Here is a 17,395-nt window from a genome sequence, read left to right on the forward strand (position 1 = left end):
AAACGACTCCCTAACGTGTGTCTTCTTCAATCTACTCTTGGATAAAATAATTCGACCTGCAGATCTAAATAAAGAAGGTACAATCTCCTACTGGAGTGCTTAACTCTTTTGTCATCAAATAAACAGTCGTCGCTTTTCCACGTCACTGTTGACAGTAGTTACTTCGAAGTCGTCGATAATTTCATCTATCATGCAGCCAACATTAACACCAACAACAACGTCAGCCTCGAACTCCTAACGCAGAATAACTCTTGCCAACAGGTCTTACTTCGTACTGAGTAGAAAAGTCCTCTCTCGACGAACAAAGAGCAAATCCCCGTCGGCGTTACGAGTTTTCGACAGAAAGGTTCTGCGGAAGATTTATGGTGTTTGGCGCTTGGAAACGGCGTATACCGCAATCGATGGAACGATGAGTGAGTTATACGACGGCATTGACATAGTTCAGCGAATTAAGACACAGCGCCTGATTAAGTCATATTATCCGGATGGAAGAGAACACTCCAGCTTTGAAGGTTTTCGATTCAGTACCCCCAGGTGGAAGCAAAGGAAGAGGAAGACTCCACTTATTTGGAAAGACCAGGTAGAGAAGGGCTTGGCTACACTAGAATCTCTAATTGGCGCCAGACAGCGGAATGGTAAAACGACGTTCGTTGTTGTAAACTTGGCTATAACTGCGTAAGCGTTGTCTGCGCCAATAAGGAAGTAGAAAGTCTCTTAAAAAAATCTCAAAACTATTCTAAGTGCTTCCCCGCATTATTATTTGTGTTTCCGACTAAAGAAGCCCACTGTGCGACACTTGTTTGCGTGCTCGTCGGTTGCAATTGCGCTTGTGTCGGTAGTACGGCATTCGGTTACAGTTACAGTGTTAATATTGTTGTTGTTGTTCTCTCCAATAAAGCTTTGGCTACCAGGCAGTTATCGTATTTCTGTTTTGTTGTTGTTTTACGTCAGTAAAGTAAAGTGTTTATGAGGAGTTATTTGGCCGATCGGCTGGTCGCTTGTAATACCAGACACTTACAAGAGATTTACGCCGGTCATGGTGGCAAGAGCATAAGACATACAAAACAATAACAATTGGCCGACAGACAGTGAAGGTATTGCCATGGGTTATGTGGCATGATCAAAACACAATACCGTAGGTATGTGCGTCGATTAACAATAAAACCTGACTTTGACCTTAACACTCCGCTGAGTGCTGCGTTGCCAAAATCGAGAAAAATGAGAAAAATTCGAACGATTGCCGCCAGATCACTGAGTATTTGTACAAATACGCATACATACAAACATTCATATAAATTTATTTATATTCTGTATTTATTTGGCTTACGGCAATCGGTTTGCAGTCGAAATAACTTTTGCCGTTATGCGGTTGAGTATTCAGATTTCTTTGATTGCAGCAATGAGTTATTGCATTTTTTTCTGTTGCCAACATGCTTTGTAAACATCAAAGAAATTAAGAGGACAACTGCCGTAAATTATGTTGTCGAAATTACACACGGTGAAGGGACTGTGTTGCAGTTGCACTTGGCTGCAACCTGTGGCAACAGGTCAACCTCGACAATTCAGTCATCACTTATGATTCGCCTCACCAGTCAATTATGCACTGCACTTGTACGAAATTAACTAAATTATACACATTAAATTCAATTTGCATGTAATTATTGAATTGTATAAGCTCCTTTGTCAGCCCCTTTTCTTGATTTATGAAATCGGAATTGCTGATATGGCATGGTGGCCACATGTTTGGTGTAAAAAAATGCATAAGAGAAGGCGAATCTGTGGTTGACACTAATGTACTACAACAAATATAATTAAGCACTGAAAGACAATGTTGAGCTTCAATAGTTATTTATGAAACTAGGAGGTAATGAGGGACAAGCTTTATGTGTTGCGGGGAACTTTTTTTTCTTCTTTATTAGCGTAGACACCCCTTACGTGGTTGTAGCCGAGTTTACAACAGCGCGCCAGTCGTTCTTCTTTTTCTCCAGTTGTAGATTCCTAGTGTAGGCAGGTCCTTCTTCAACTGATCTCTCCAACGGAGTGGAAGACTTCCTCTTCTTCTGCTTTCCCCAGCGGGTATCTCGTCGATTACTCACAGTGCTGGAGTGTTTCCATCCATTCAAACAACATGACCAAGCCAGCGTAGCCACTGTTTCTTAATTCGCTGAACTATGTCAATGTCGGCATATGTCTCGTGCAGCTCATCGTTCCATCGACTGTGGCATTCGTCGTTGTCAATGTGAAAATTACCATAAATCTTCCGCAGAACCTTTCTCTCGAAAACTCGTGACGGCGACTCATCAGACGTTGCCATCGTCCTTGCCTCTGCACCATATAGCATGACGGGGATGATGAATGACTTGTAGGACTTTACGACGACATTATGACTGTCAACAGCGACGTGGAGCCAAGTCGCGAGTACATTTGATAACAGAAAACATTTCGTCATGCTCTCGTTCACTATCAGACCTGGAGAAAGCAAAGCTATTGATAATGATATGATGTCATCAGCGTACCCCAGTACTTGTACACGCTTGTAGAAGATTGTAACTTATCTATTCAGATCTGCAGATTGAATTATTTTCTCCAGAAGTAGATCGAAGAAGACGCATGATAAGGAGTCGCCTTGTCTAGAATCCTTTCATCCGAGGCTGTTTCGATCTTTTCACTGGGGTTGTATTTTCACGAGATGGGCCCCAAACCCAGCGCACAACACTGGGGAGGGATGTTTCGCCTACTCACTTTATAACGAGTTCAAATGGATTTTTTTTGGCTACCCAAAGGATACTTGGTCTAAGACCGGAAGTCGTGAGCTGGCAGTTCCGACAAATGGGCAGCAGGAATTCAGATTGATATCTCAAAAACTGAGGAACTAGTTCGCGTATATACAAACAGACCGACGAACAGACAGACGGGCATGGCTAAATCGACTCAGCTCGTCACGATGAACTATTATATGTATTTTAAAGAGACTCCGACGAATCCTTCTGTATATTACAAACTTGTAATGCCTCGAAATTAATACCACTGCAATTATAGATGAAGCTTGAAAAGCTCAATGGCTTTTATTCAATTATTGTTGTCTTTTTTTCTAAAACTACTTAACAATTCTTTCCAGCGATAACAACAACCAAATTGCGTTCTCTAGACTGCTCTAGTGATGATACGCAATTGGGGCGGCATAATCCTTAACGTAAGCGGGAGCTGGTGCGGCGTAGGCTACAGGCGCAGCTTTCACCACAGTTTTCACATGTTCCAAAGGCACACGGTTGACAACAGCGTTGAAACCGTTAACGGGATCGGCGGTATATTGCACCACGCGCTTGAAACCATCAGCATCGACCAAGGAGTATTCGCCGCGGACGACATCACCATCGCGTTCCTCCGTTTGACTCTTGGAATCGCCAGAGAGTGCGTCCTGCACATCATAGCCGTATTTGTATTGTGGATGTGGGTCATATTCGTCATCGTGCTTGGCAAGAACCGGTTGAGCATGAGCGTGTACAGCAACTGGAGCGTGAGCGACATGAGCATAAGCGGGAGCTGGCGCAGCATAAGCCACTGGCGCCTTCACCACGGCGGTGGCAACGGGTGCATGTTGGTAGACTTCATGCACGGGCAGAACGCCAGCGCTGGCCACCGCGGCAAAAGCGAGGATTGCTACGAACTGCAAATAAGAGGAGAGATGAAATTTTATACAAATAAATTGAGGAGCTTAAGTTACTTACCTTGTATGCCATTTTGCTAAGATTTGGTAGTGGGTACACAATTGCTGCTTCGTAAGGTGTTAAGATGCTGAATGATTTATTATTCAAATATGTGCGGCTTATATAGCAATGGCGGTAAGCATTTGGTTTCAAACAATTTCTATTTATTCGCACTTTTCTCTACTTTTTTGCGTTTCGTTGCCATTTTTTCGAAATATTCATATTTTCAAATACAGCATTACTGGCAGTAATTGTTTTGTCTACACATGTGCATATGTGTGTATATGTAAGTTCAAATCAATTTCGCTTGTCATATGCATATTGGCACAGGAGCTATTTATCAACCCATTTCAAAGTGCGCAGGTAACGCTTTCAAAACGAGATTAGTGTCATTGGAACGCGAAACGAGAAAAAAGCGAATACAACAAAAAATTGCTAGGTCTTTACCAACAACAAAATGGCTTTATCAAAGTATATAGTCAATTGTAGTAGATATATGTAAAGACATAAAGAGTCAAATGTCTCGCGGCAATATTACAATGTCCTACAGATTAATTACTTTCACAAATTTTGTCACTTTGAAAAAAGCTCTGCCTAATTTTGTACATAAAAATTGCTGTGTGGTATTCATAAAACGTCTTTATAAATGTTATTTAGGGCCGTATGGTATAATGTAAGCGTGCTTCATTTAATATAATATTTTTTCATTTTGACATTTATAAACTTGAACCCTGTTAAAGACTAACAAATCAAACAGTAGTCTCCACTTTAATGATCCTAGCATTACTATTTTTAAAAATTTAAAAAAATCGTTAACATCGTTTGTATTTCTTAAGGTTAGACTGTACTAGGTGAGTTCTAAAAGTAACAGGGGTTTTCAATTTTTCTAAAAAAATTTTTTCATTCGTATACATTAATGTTGTCGCCTTCAAAATAGTCTCCGTTCGATATTATACACTTATGCCAGCGCTTCTTCCAATCGTCGAAATACTTTTCAAACGCAATTTTCGGAACAGCCTTTAGCTCTTTCAACGATTTTAATCTATCTTGTAAAACAACAGCTATTTAAGGTTATTCTTTGGAAATTTTGCCGTATTTCAGGGGCATGTATAACAAGATGAAAAAGAATCGTTTCTGGCCTTTCCCAAGTGAGTGGCTTTACTTTATCACATGGTTCCATCCTCCAGGAATCAACATAGAGCAACTGTATAGGTACTCGGTCTGAACAAAAAATTGACAATTGGACCTCGAAACCCTCGAAATTTAAAATTTTGAAATTTATGTTAGATTTCTGAACAAACCTCGTATATAAAATTAAATCTGAAAATTCAAATGGCCAAAGGTTGTAATCCAATGGAAAAGGATACCGACATTTTAGCGTTGCTTTAAATCATAATTTATGACAAATTTCACGAAGATATCTTGCCAAATATAAAAGTTTTATATAAAAGGATTTAATTTTTCTTGAACAGTTTATACGGCAGCTATATCTTACAGTGGACCGATATCGGCGGTTCGGGTTTTAAGGAGAAAAAAACGTGAGCGAAAGTTTAGATCGGTTACAAAAACTTAGCGACCAGTTTAAATTCCTTAACTGCATATTTACAAGAAAGGAACAGCTAAGTTTAGGTAAATGGGGTCTAGGCCTCCATTTTATTCATTCTAAGCATGAATATACACCGTTAAAAAAAACATTCTCTCAATTTTATTGAGATAACTCACATATTGTCTGATATATGCGATATAAAGTCATCCGGTTCGATAATCTTAATATTAAGTATATCGGGGCTATGATTGAACCCACTCAACCCATTTGTAGCTCACAGACATACTACCATTCGGGAAGGATTCTCTCTGAATTTTAATTATAACCGACCCATTGACGAACATTTTTGGTAAAAAGTCCACAATAGATACTGGAGTCCAGATTTCCAGTATTTGGGGGCTTGAACAATTTTGGTTGGCTTAGGCACTTTTTTTGGTCATAAGGTGCCACACTTTAAAGGAATTATTAGGTCAAATCCCATTATATTAATTGCTTCTTGATTTATACACTCGAAAGGAAATAATCAGATGAAATTTCAAATTGTGTCATGTAGAAAGTAGGCGTGGTTATAGTCCGATTTCGATTTTCACACTGTAATATAAAAATGGCAGAACAATGCCGTATACCAAATTTGGTTGAAATCGGTCAGGCATGTGTCGAGATATTTATGTGTTTTCACCTAAAAGTTCACGGTGTCACGTCCATCTTCCAATTCTGACCACGGGTCCTTTAAGCCCTGTCTTACCACCTGGGAGGTAAAATTTAATCTCTCTGGCGTATTTAGTCATTGATTTATCGTGCTTTAAGTTTTTAATAGTACCTTTATAGGGGGTGGAGCCACGCCCTCTCTTTTTTTTAATTTTTTCCCCCACATGTGCCACTTGCTGCAGCGATCCCAGTTCTAATTAAAGTTCTATATAATAATTTAGCGCTTAGTTAAGATACTTTATTGGTTTACGGTTAATAGCATTTTGTGGGCGGGGCAGGATTTTGATTACACTCATATATAAACCCATATATGAACTCGTATTTTTTTGATAAGGAACGCGCATACCAAGCTTCATCAAGACATCTTAATTTTACTCAAGTTAAAACTTGCACGGAATGGACGGACGGACCGACGGATGGACAGACAAGTCTCCCGGATTGTAAAAAATTTTTCGTCATCCTGTTATATATATACATATGTATGTACGAGTATATAATCCTAAAACTATCTCACATAGCTTTAGGTGATATATACAACCGTTAAGTGGCCAAGACTATTATACTCTGTAGCAACATGTTGCAATAGTATAAAAATAAGATGTCAAAATTCGTTTAAAACCCTCTGACCACTCATTACAATTTAAAATACGTCAAATTTTTTCTTCAAATTATATTTAAATCACAATTTTCACGTACAGTAGCTAATTAATCCAAAAGTAATACAACAATATTCACAACATAGAGTTCGACATTTTACAAGCGGCTGTAGGTAAAAGCAGGCACAACTGGGGCTGCCGCAGCCAATGGGGCGGCTCTAACCACTGGTGCAGCGGCAACTGGGGCAGCTACGACTGGAGCAGCCTTTACGACGGGAGCAGCAGCAACGACGGGGGCAACCAAGGGTTCACGACGTACGACGGCGTTGAAACCGTTGATGGGATCGGCGGTGTAGGTGACAACGCGTCTGAAGCCATCGGAATCGATCAGTGAGTATTCGCCACGCACGACATCGCCATCACGTTCCTCCACATGTCCTTTGGAATCGCCAGACAGTGTGTCTTGCACATCGTAACCGTATTTGTATTGTGGATGTGGGTCATATTCCTCGACAGCAACGGCGGCGGGCGCAACAGCAACGGGGGCGGCAGCGGGCACCACAACACCGGCGTTGACAACAGCGAAAAGAGCGAGAGCGATCACCAACTAAAAATATTATATTCAGAAGCACAGACACAAATATTAATTTCTTTCTTAACTTCAGGAATTCCATAACTTTTTCACACTATAATTTTGATGAAATTACACATTAACAAGTTTAATAAATCTATTAGCTCTTCATTAACAAACCTTGATGGCCATTTTGTTTTGGATTATTTTGTTCTGTCCGTATGAAACAAAAGTTAAACACTGAATGTGGTTCTTCGGTACGACGGTCGGCATTTATACTCAGATCGTCTGTTTTGTCATTGATGACAAATAATTGATATTCATTTTCGGCTTTACGCCTCACCATTTAAGTCACAGCCAAGTGCATGAGGAGCGTTTTAATAAATCGGTCGCATCAAGCAGGCGTTCTTTGGTTAAGCGTTTTAGCGTTGGTGTTGGAGCGTAAAACGAAAACGAAAACGGCTTGAGACAGAGGCCAAGACAAAAAACCCACCAAAATTTGAAAAATATTATTCTAAATGTGTACAAAACGTGATTTTGATCAAACATCCAACAAAATTTATGACCAAAATTTCGAAATTCAGTGTGAATGTGGTATAAATTAGAACAAATAGAAGAAAATGCATTTGCAGTGAAACACAGTGGTCTCTAATTTCACACAAACGTTTTCTATAAATTTCAGAGCAAAGATACATATATACATATGTATATGTATGTAAGTAGATCTCCTTTGAGGGTTGGACAATGACGTAGCAGCGGATGATAATCATCATTTCTTATTTGCTTTTCTAATATGGTTAGTCGGCAAGAGTTTGGGAATCTCCGGAATCTACGAAAACTTCTGAAACCGTTACAAATTGAATATAAAAATGAATGGCTAATAGTAAATGGTTTATAGTCTCAAAAATATTTAAATCTAATAAATGAGAAACTGGATGTAAATCGATGTTTTCAATATGAACACTTGACTAGGGTCCAAGCAGTGATACTTTTTTCAATAGCCTTTTTTTGATGCCACACATGACTCGTGTCAAGCCGTCAAATAACTTTTTTTTTAGTATTGTTTGGGATTTCATCATAGAAAGACTTACTTCTGAACCACGTTTACAAATTGTTCATTTTTATTACCAAAATTCACACTCTGTAAAGAATGTATGTCGAGTGCTTCTCTCAACTTAGAGTCAACATAATCGACTACTGAGGATACTATTTGCAACACCATCATTCATCTTGAGACTCCGCATTCATTATTGGAAAATATTCGACCGAGTTGACCTCTTCCAGCACGCAGTGATGAAAATATTGCAGCCGTCTGAGAGTGTTCTCGAAGACCGGTGAGAGTCACCTCGGACTGACGTAATGAAAGAGATCTTAAATTAAAAGCATATGAAATACTACTTGTACAAGGAACTAAAGCCGCTCGACATTCCAAGAGACATTGCTGCGCTCTATGGGCTCTTGAAAAATTCCAAGAAGATCCGACGTGTTCGAGCCAATCATCACTCCATATTTCTACAAAAATGATGCCGGTGAGAACGTAACCCTCAATGGCGACTTTTATCGCGCCATGATAACTGACTATTTGATGCCTGAAATTGAAGCTCGTGATCTCGGTGACATTTGGTTTCAACGAGACGGTTCCACTTCCCACACATCGCATCAAGCTATGGGTTTATTAAGAGACCACTTCGGTGATTTGGGAATTTCACGTCTTGGGCTGGAAAGTGAAAGTGTGATATCAAACCTTTAGGTTCTTTCCTGTAAGGATATGTAAAGTCTAGAGTGAATGATCCCGCTTTGATTCAGACCTCGGAGCAAATCATCACACATGTCATTGACTAGTGACCGGTCGAAATGCTCGAACGAGCCATCGAAAATTGAACTCAACGGATGGATCAGCTGAGACGTAGCCGTGACCAACACTTGAAAAAAATAATCTTCAGCAAATAAATGTCAAAGGAATGTTCTTTCGAATGATAATAAATATTCCATATTGAATTTAAATTTTCTGTATTTTTTTTTTAAAGTAGGTAACCTCGAAATGGATTATCCTTTATAAATGATCCGCACGACATGAAAAATCCCTTTGTCCGACAATATATACGCGAACTAATCACTCAGTTTTCGAGATATCAATCAAAAATTTCACACACGTCTTTCTTTCCTTAAGAAGCTGCTTATTAATTGGAATTGCTGATATCGGACCACCGTAGTACTTATAATATTTAGCTGTCATACAAACATTTTTTCGATCGGGCTGATTTGGAACTTTAAGGGGTCTCAATATCGAAGATCTTGGTAGGGAATTCATGAAAGGCTACATTCTTAACTCAATGTGTATGGTATTACGTGAAGGGTATATCTATCACAGCATCCGATTTTCGAACAATGTGTTTCAGCGGTTCTTCAACGAGTTTCTCTACGATACCATAAGTATGAAAAATTACAAAGGTAAGACTATTAGCATGTTGTAGCAGTGGGAGGCATTATTGATTCATACTCTTGATTAAAGGGGCATGCACTTTCATTGGAAGTAGCAAGTTGTGATACTACCGCAATTTTAGTAGTTTCATTCGACGATCCTTCAGTCCGCAACATGTGATAATACACAGATTCAACTGAGTTCTGTTCACAAAATATTTAAGTGATATTGAGACGCCGAACCATCTGAGAAGAAATTGTTTTATATACGAATGAAATGTAATTATTCCCGAAGAAATACAGAGTATTAAACTAAAAATCAAGCAAAGCATAAGAAGGATTGTCAAAAGTTTGATAAAATTCTAACATTATAGATTCCAATATTATTTATCACTGCCTTTTTCACATTCCATTTGTTTTGTTGTATGTAAAAATTGCTACAAAACTGTCAAAGAAATTGCGAGAGTGATGATAAATAACCAAACAGATTAATTTTGAATTCGTAGCACTTTATCTCAAACGGTGAAATTGAAAAGACAATATCGGTGCCGAAAAACATGAACTACTGTTTCACCAACTCTACAGTAAACCGATTTTACAAAAATACATACACTATATATACAATTTCCAGCACACAATAGCCATTAAGCAGAAAAGCATTAAGAAAGAAAACATGATTTGACAAGAGCAGTTATGACTTGTTGCCACAGTTTCAATGCTACACTTTTCGACACACCTTCTGCAGCATTGCTCGCCATCATTAAAAAATGGATGTAAAATAAAAAATGTAATAATTCCAAAATAATTGTGATAAGTGTAACGCGCAAAGAGTTTGTATAAATAGACTATGTGGACAAGTGGAGCAACATTATCAGATTTTCATTCATCCGAGCAACACCAGCTCAGCTCCAAGTTCACCAGTCAACAAGTTAATTGAATCGAAATGGCATTCAAGGTAAGTTACACACGTTTCCTTTACAATAACAGCATTAATCTGACTTGTGTATATATGTATGTATTACTCTTCTTCCAAATCCAGTTCGTCGCTGTATTTGCTCTTCTGGCTGTCGCCAGCGCTGGTTTATTGCCAGCCGCTCAGGTGTACCACGCAGCACCCGCCGCTCATGTCATCAAAGCTGCACCAGTGGCATACGCTGCACAGCCCGTGTTGGCCAAGGCCGATGAAGAATACGACCCACATCCTCAGTACAAATACAGCTACGATGTGCAGGACGCAGTATCCGGTGACTCGAAGACTCAAGTGGAGGAACGTGATGGTGATGTGGTCCGCGGCGAATACTCCCTTATTGACGCTGATGGTTACAAGCGCACTGTTCAATACACTTCCGATCCCGTCAACGGTTTCAACGCCGTCGTGAACCGCGAACCATTGGTGAAGTCCGTTGCTGTTGCTCCAGTTGTAAAGACAGTGGCTCCAGTTGCTCATTACGCTGCTCCTGTTGCTCACTACTCAGCTCCTGCAGTAGTCAAAACTGTTGCTCCAGTCGCTCACTACGCTGCCCCTGTCGCTCACGCTTATGCGGCTCCCGCTTATACCACCTACACTGCTGCCCACCACTAAATGCCTGATTTCGTAGTTCTCAGTTGATTGACTGTTTTTGTAGTTTAATTAAAATTGTGATTTTCAAATAAAAAAATATGTAAATAATTAAAATACGCATATAATTATTACTTTAAAATAATCCGGGGCTGAAACTTAGAAGTAACTTTAAATTATATTTACGTTAAGTTAAGAATAGGAAGCACCCTTTACAGTTTATTCTTGTTATGTCTAAATGATGTTTGTCCTCTTCTGCAAACGGGTTCAGCTCAAAAACTTGGAGTTGACCTAGAGTTTAAAGAGCAACAGTAATAATCCTGATACAGATTTATTTGACATGAATTTTGTAATACGTTGGAGAATCTGTAGAGTACTGGGTGTCTCAAACTTAGCGCAAGTCTAAAAGTTGTCGCCATTTCAATCAATTTCACAGTGGCCAGAAACGATTGTTTTACATATGGCTCAAGCAGCTCACGACTTCCGGTCTTTGGCCAAGTATCCTCTGGGTAGCCTAAGAACATCCGTTTTAAGGCGAGTTGTGCGCTAGGTTTGGGACCCGCCACGTAAAAAAGAACACCCAAATGAAAACTTCGACTATAATCGCGTTAGCGGTGTCTACGCCAATTAAGAAGAAGATGCCAAGTTCAAGGAGTTGTGTGTCGATCTTCCTTACACGGGTCTCTTCCAAGACTTGGCGCATGGTGACAAGTGGTCGATTGCCACACTAATATGGTCCAATCAGTTTGTTGACGGTGGACTTCAGTCTTTTACACACTACGCTCGATAGAACATTATATGCGATGTTGAGGAGGATTATACCATGGTTTGAATGTTTGAATAGCTCCGCCGTCAATCCATCGACCACCGTCGCTTTGTTGTTCTTCAGTCGAGAAATCGCTATTCGAACTTTTTCTTGTTTTGGCAACATCAGTGATCAACATCGTCTGGTGTTATGCTGTCACTGCCATTCAGCACACTGGAGAAGTATTCCCTCCATAATTTCAGTATGCTCTGGGTATCAGTCACTTAGTCATTTCTAGGGTTTCTTCAAGAGTATGCTCCGGTCTTGAAACCTTCTGTTAGTCGTAGCATCTTTCCATACAATTTATGAGCATTACCCCTGACGGTCAGCTTGTCAAGCTCTTCGTACTCACGCATTTTGGCCTCTCTCTTTTTACTGCAAATGCGTCTTACTCGTAGAGTTTTTTGACGTCGAACCTTCCTTTTGTTTGTTGACGTGTGTATTTTGCTGCACAGAGGCGGGTGCGTATCTTCGCTACAACAAGATAGTGGTCCGGGTATAGGGTAGGACCACGGAGTATTCGCAAGTATAAAACACTGGAGACGTTTTTTCCGTCCATCACAATATGATCGATCTGGGTGGTGCTTTTTCGATCCAGAGAGAGATGATATTTCGGGTTCCGGCGAGGCGGACCAGCCTCAACCCATTTAGGGATGTTTAATCAGGGATGTTGGATTTACCTAGCGTTATGCCAAAGAAATTCAGTATGTTGTGATGTCAGTAAGATGAATATTTAACATTTCGTTTCATCGGTAGTGGTCGGGAGTTAGTATTTTTCCGTTTGTGGTTGTCAACGTGTACTTAAATTTTATTGTCTTTCATATGATTGTTTTTGTATAATCTTCTTCAACCCAAACTATTGGACATGACCACCTTAGTATTCAGCGGATGCCGCGATATTTACTCAGGGGCTCCAAATTGGAATGGGCAGAGGCAAAGAGCTCTTGCTGCTTTTTGCCAAATCGGCAACTAACGGACAATTGACTTGGCATGCTCTCTCCCAGGATCAAGCATATCTTTTCTAAAGTATGACTACTCTTCATGGACCTAGTAAATGAACCCCATTTGGTATCACAAAGTACCAAAACTGGTCTATGCATGGCTCATTGGCCTACCAGACTAGCCTAACCTATCCGTTTTCTAAGTCTACTTAACATTTGTAACAACCATAGTGTTCAAGACGTATTCACACTCCCAACAGAGTTATTTGTTTTGTATAAAAGATGCTTGGCTGAGATTCTCTTTCAGAATGGATCTACCAGTTTATAGCCGGAAGAAAAATTCCTCACCTTTCCGAACAAGATATGTTGTGGTCTTAAGTAAAATACCTCAAATCAATTTGATATTTGTAATTTTTTAGGTTTAATGCATAATACTTGGTATATAAATTTTTAATTAGCTACTTAACTATAATTTTTTTTTACAATGGCAAGGGCAGAGTAAGCGAATTGGATGAAAAATGGCATTTCTGTCAATTAATGATGATAGTAGTGTTGTTGTTCTTCATGATGAGGAGCCTCGTAGCTGGTGTGTGTGGCAACTTGGTGCTGAACTGGCACGGCGGCATACTCTTGGGCAGCGTGCACGGGAGCATGATGATATTGCACGGGAGCAACAGCAGCAGGAGCGTGATGGTATTGCACAGGCGCAGCAGCCACAACTTTATGGGTGAGCGGCTCACGTTCGACGACAGCGTTGAAACCATTAACAGAGTCGGCGGTATATTTGACAGTGCGACGGAAACCATCAGCATCGTTCAACGAATATTCACCATGGACCACATCACCGTCGCGGCTCTCCGACTGGCTCTTGGAATCACCAGAGACGGCATCTTGCACGTCATAGGCGAAATTGTACTGAGGATGAGGATCATCGGGATACTGTTCATGGGCAACGTGTTGTTTGTGCAACAAATGCACTGGTGCATGAACAACTGGTGCATGAGCAACATGCGCCACTTGTGCGGGTGCATGATATAAAGCGGCGGCCTCATGCTGATGATGATGCTCCAAGGGAATGCCGTGTTGTTCCTGTACAGAGATAATACCGGCTTGAGCAGCACCGATTAATAGTGCAACAGCGAAGAACTGAAAAGAGAGATAGAGAAACAAATTGTTTGTACAAATCACAGGCCAAATTTGAATATTCCGAAAATTCCTCAACATAGCAACCACCGAGGCATGCTCTTATGAAAGCTATGCACTCACCTTGAATGCCATTTCGTGAATGTGAGCGCTACAACTGCAAAAAATTACAAAATTCGCGTATCGGTTTGTCCTCCCACTCCGAAGTGTGTGACTTGAATACTAATGAGCTGGAGTCAAGTGTTAGTTTTTATACGAAAATTGAACGCACCGCTGGCGGACCACGAAATTTAATGGAATATGGAATACTCGCCGGTAAACGGTATAAACGATATTTCATGTAGCTACGCCATAATACCCTTGGTGTGTAGTCTTTTATCTCTTTTTTCTAAGCCATTTATAATTTTATTGTATTTTGTGTAAAAGTGCAAGTGTTCGTCTATGCCTCGCGCATGCGAGTAAAAGCGAACGCGCGTCTGCATGATTTGCATTCTTCAACGGATACCGACACGATCGCTGGAAGACCGTTGCTTTGTTAGAGTTTCATGTATGAGTGTATGTGTGTGTGTATTGCCGCTGGCAGTAACACTGGTGGCGTAATAACCATAACTGCCGGCCATACCACGCCCTTTCCACCAACGCACGATTGCCCCGTGGCTGGGAATTTTTGCTTTTGCTTTTGCCTTTAATTGTGAGCCCATATTGGCTGTGTGCGCTGGAAAATAAGCAAATGATTAAATAATTATAAAAATGTTTATCCGCAATATATCTGTGTACATGTGTGTATGTATTTTTGTATGTATGGCAATGTGTCTGTACTTTATTGTTTGATTGCGAACTTCAAAAATTGCACGGCACTTTCAACTGTTTGGTTGGTGCCCTCTTTGCGGTTTTCCGGCAGTTTGCCCACCTCATTCACTAAGCGTCCACCGCCCCACACCCGCTGAGCCTTCTTGGCCGCTCAGCCTTTCGCGCTTCAAGTTCAACAATGTAACTGTTTATCATTTGCTGTTACCTCATAACGAGTTGTAGCTGGTTTCTTGTTAAAATTATTATTGAGCTTTTATTAAAGCTCACTTTTTTCCTACAGCATTTTCACTTTAATTTTACAGCAAAGCGTCGTTACTTATTTACTATTGTTGTTGTTGCTGCTTAAATCTAATTTTGGACTTTATTGATACAAAATGTTGTTGTGCTTTTTTATTTTTGTGAAAAAGTTTATACATGCGCACATTCATAACTTTTTATTGAGCGCTTAAATACCGGTGAGGCTTACAACTGTTGACCCACTTAGAGCGATGAGCTACGCGGCATTGTTCGGCAGCTCAGTTAGTTTGTTTGCGAAGAGATATTTACTTTGTTAAAGTTTTGTTTCGAGGATCCAAAAAGGAGTTTTGAAATTGAAAGCTTTCTTTAAGTTTTTATTTATCAAAATCAATAATAATTTTTTTTTTAAGAAAAGCTTTAATTTCCCAAATAATATAGATATATAAATTTTAGAAAACCAAATAAAATAGGTCTGGGTTACTAGTATATTCATTCAGAATTTATAGAGCTTTGAAAGCTACTAACGAAACTTATATACAGAATTTTAATTGGTGATTTAGATTTTGGACTGAGCCACTAGTTTCTACGTTTAGAGGATCGGTTGTTGTTGCAAACTTAATTGGTATTGCTTGAGCATACTACAGATGGACACTTCTTCTTCTATATTAGCGTACGCGGTTATACCCGAGTTTACAACAGCGTGCTAGTCGTTATTCCGTTTCGCTGTTTGGCGTCAATTGGATATTCCAAGTGTAGCCAGGAGGTCTTCTTCCTCCTCAGCTTCCCCCGCCGGGTACTGCGTTGCATACTCTCAGAGTTGGAGTCTTTTCATCCATTCGACGACATGGCCTAGCCAGTCAATGTCGTCGTAGATCTTGTACATGTCATTGATCCATCGATTGCGGTATTCGCCGTGGCCAATTTGCAAAAGTCGTTTTCTCAAAAACTCGTAACATCAGATGTTGCCATCGTCCATGCCTCTGCATCATATAGCAGGACTGGGATAATGGGTGACTTATAGAGTTTGATTTTTGTTCGTCGAGAGAGGACTACTTCTCAGGCCGAAGTAGCACCTGTTGGACAGAGTTATTCTGCGTTGGATTTAGAGCCTGACGTAGTTGTTTGACGAAATTATCTACAACTTCGACAATCAGCAGTAAAATGAAAGATGGACGCTAGAAATAAGAAAATACGCCATATTGGTAAAGGCGAAAAGACTAAACAGGCGGCAGAAAATGTAAACAGTGTTTATGGTTCTGACACTGTGACATCTAATAAAGTGAAATTTTGGTTTTGTCACTTCCGTACCTGTATGTCACTGTACGGTCCGGTACCACGCTCCGGAAGGCTAATTATCAAAAATATCGATAAAATAATGGAAATTGTTGAGTCCGATCGATACGTAAACACTGTTTCGATTTCCCAGAGGCTAAGAATTGCACAAAAAAAAAAAATTGAATCATTTATTAAAGCTGTACATCAAAGGCATATCGAATTAAGAGTGCCACACGGCTAAATTTCTACCTGCAATTTTCACAGTGAGCCAACGCCAAGCCAACATTGTCAGTCAGGTTTTGGTATGCGTTTAGTGAGATTGAAAGGAAAACGTCTACTCTGAGCTGCTCACTCTCAGCTAAATTTGGTTTGGAAAATTATTTTTATTTATTTTAAAGTACAAAATGGGTGAACATATTCATAAATTCAGGACCAATTCACTTTTGCTCGATATGACCACCTTTTGCCTTAACTATGGCCTTGAGATGGTCAAAAAACGTATCGCAAGCTGCCGGTATTTTGGCCCACTCACGTACAATGGCTTTCTTCAGCATCTCGAGACTGGTGTATTTTTTACTTCGGACCTTGCTCTCCAAAATGGCCCATGAGAGAATAATCCGTTGGGTTCGCATCTGGTGAAATCGAGAGCCGTTGTGTGGTCGTAATAAAGTTTGGAACGTTGTTTTTCATCTATTCTTGGTTCACTCGTGCTTTGTGAGACGGTACTGCGTCTTGTTGAAACGTCCATGGTTTGCGACCGAAATGTTTGTTGGCCCACGAAAGCAGCTATCGTATGACCGGTCAGTCAAGTAAACCCTATCGTTTTGAGTGTTTACGAATTGCTCAATTGGAACAATTTTTTCGTCAAAAAACACGATATTCGGAATTTGACCGCTTACGGCCAAGTGAAGCAACTGTTTCGATCTCTCAATTCTTACTTATTGCTGCTTCGGTGTGAAATTATTGGATCTTTGGAACTTGTAAGGCTTGATCTTGAGCTCATTTTTCAATATGTGTCGGATGCTTTGGTCAGATATTTTCAGTTCTTTAGCCATTTAATTGGCACTTCGTCGTGGA

At 40.1% G+C, this 17,395-nt stretch overlaps 4 protein-coding genes across 4 annotated transcripts; 1 reads left to right on the top strand and 3 right to left on the bottom strand.

Annotated features, from left to right (window-relative positions):
* Nucleotides 1-3,033: 3,033 nt before the first annotated feature.
* LOC105222609 (larval cuticle protein A2B) lies at nucleotides 3,034-3,795 on the bottom strand. Its single transcript, XM_011199997.4, has 2 exons — nucleotides 3,729-3,795; nucleotides 3,034-3,667 (listed from the first exon to the last, which is right to left on the bottom strand). Exons 1-2 carry the CDS (start codon nucleotides 3,738-3,740, stop codon nucleotides 3,155-3,157), a joined length of 525 nt encoding a protein of 174 aa, XP_011198299.2. The 5' UTR covers nucleotides 3,741-3,795; the 3' UTR covers nucleotides 3,034-3,154.
* A 2,819-nt stretch (nucleotides 3,796-6,614) lies between these two features.
* LOC105222608 (larval cuticle protein A2B) lies at nucleotides 6,615-7,445 on the bottom strand. Its single transcript, XM_011199996.4, has 2 exons — nucleotides 7,309-7,445; nucleotides 6,615-7,164 (listed from the first exon to the last, which is right to left on the bottom strand). Exons 1-2 carry the CDS (start codon nucleotides 7,399-7,401, stop codon nucleotides 6,715-6,717), a joined length of 543 nt encoding a protein of 180 aa, XP_011198298.4. The 5' UTR covers nucleotides 7,402-7,445; the 3' UTR covers nucleotides 6,615-6,714.
* Nucleotides 7,446-10,362: 2,917 nt separating this feature from the next.
* On the top strand, nucleotides 10,363-11,226 carry LOC105222606 (larval cuticle protein A2B). The gene is made up of 2 exons (XM_011199995.4): nucleotides 10,363-10,504; nucleotides 10,589-11,226. Exons 1-2 carry the CDS (start codon nucleotides 10,493-10,495, stop codon nucleotides 11,129-11,131), a joined length of 555 nt encoding a protein of 184 aa, XP_011198297.3. The 5' UTR covers nucleotides 10,363-10,492; the 3' UTR covers nucleotides 11,132-11,226.
* A 2,030-nt stretch (nucleotides 11,227-13,256) lies between these two features.
* On the bottom strand, nucleotides 13,257-14,267 carry LOC105222605 (larval cuticle protein A2B). Its single transcript, XM_011199994.3, has 2 exons — nucleotides 14,120-14,267; nucleotides 13,257-13,999 (listed from the first exon to the last, which is right to left on the bottom strand). Exons 1-2 carry the CDS (start codon nucleotides 14,129-14,131, stop codon nucleotides 13,388-13,390), a joined length of 624 nt encoding a protein of 207 aa, XP_011198296.2. The 5' UTR covers nucleotides 14,132-14,267; the 3' UTR covers nucleotides 13,257-13,387.
* Between the last annotated feature and the right edge of the window lie 3,128 nt (nucleotides 14,268-17,395).

The sequence above is a fragment of the Bactrocera dorsalis genome, chromosome 2 (genome assembly GCF_023373825.1).
Source record: "Bactrocera dorsalis isolate Fly_Bdor chromosome 2, ASM2337382v1, whole genome shotgun sequence".
Taxonomy (NCBI): domain Eukaryota; kingdom Metazoa; phylum Arthropoda; class Insecta; order Diptera; family Tephritidae; genus Bactrocera; species Bactrocera dorsalis.

Excerpts from the sequence above, each read along its gene's own strand:
- LOC105222608 (XM_011199996.4), bottom strand. The coding sequence starts at position 7,401 with ATGCCGACCGTCGTACCGAAGAACCACATTCAGTGTTTAACTTTTGTT. Across the intron at positions 7,165-7,308 it reads AAAACAAAATGGCCATCAAG|TTGGTGATCGCTCTCGCTCT; the intron begins GTTTGTTAATGA and ends TAATATTTTTAG.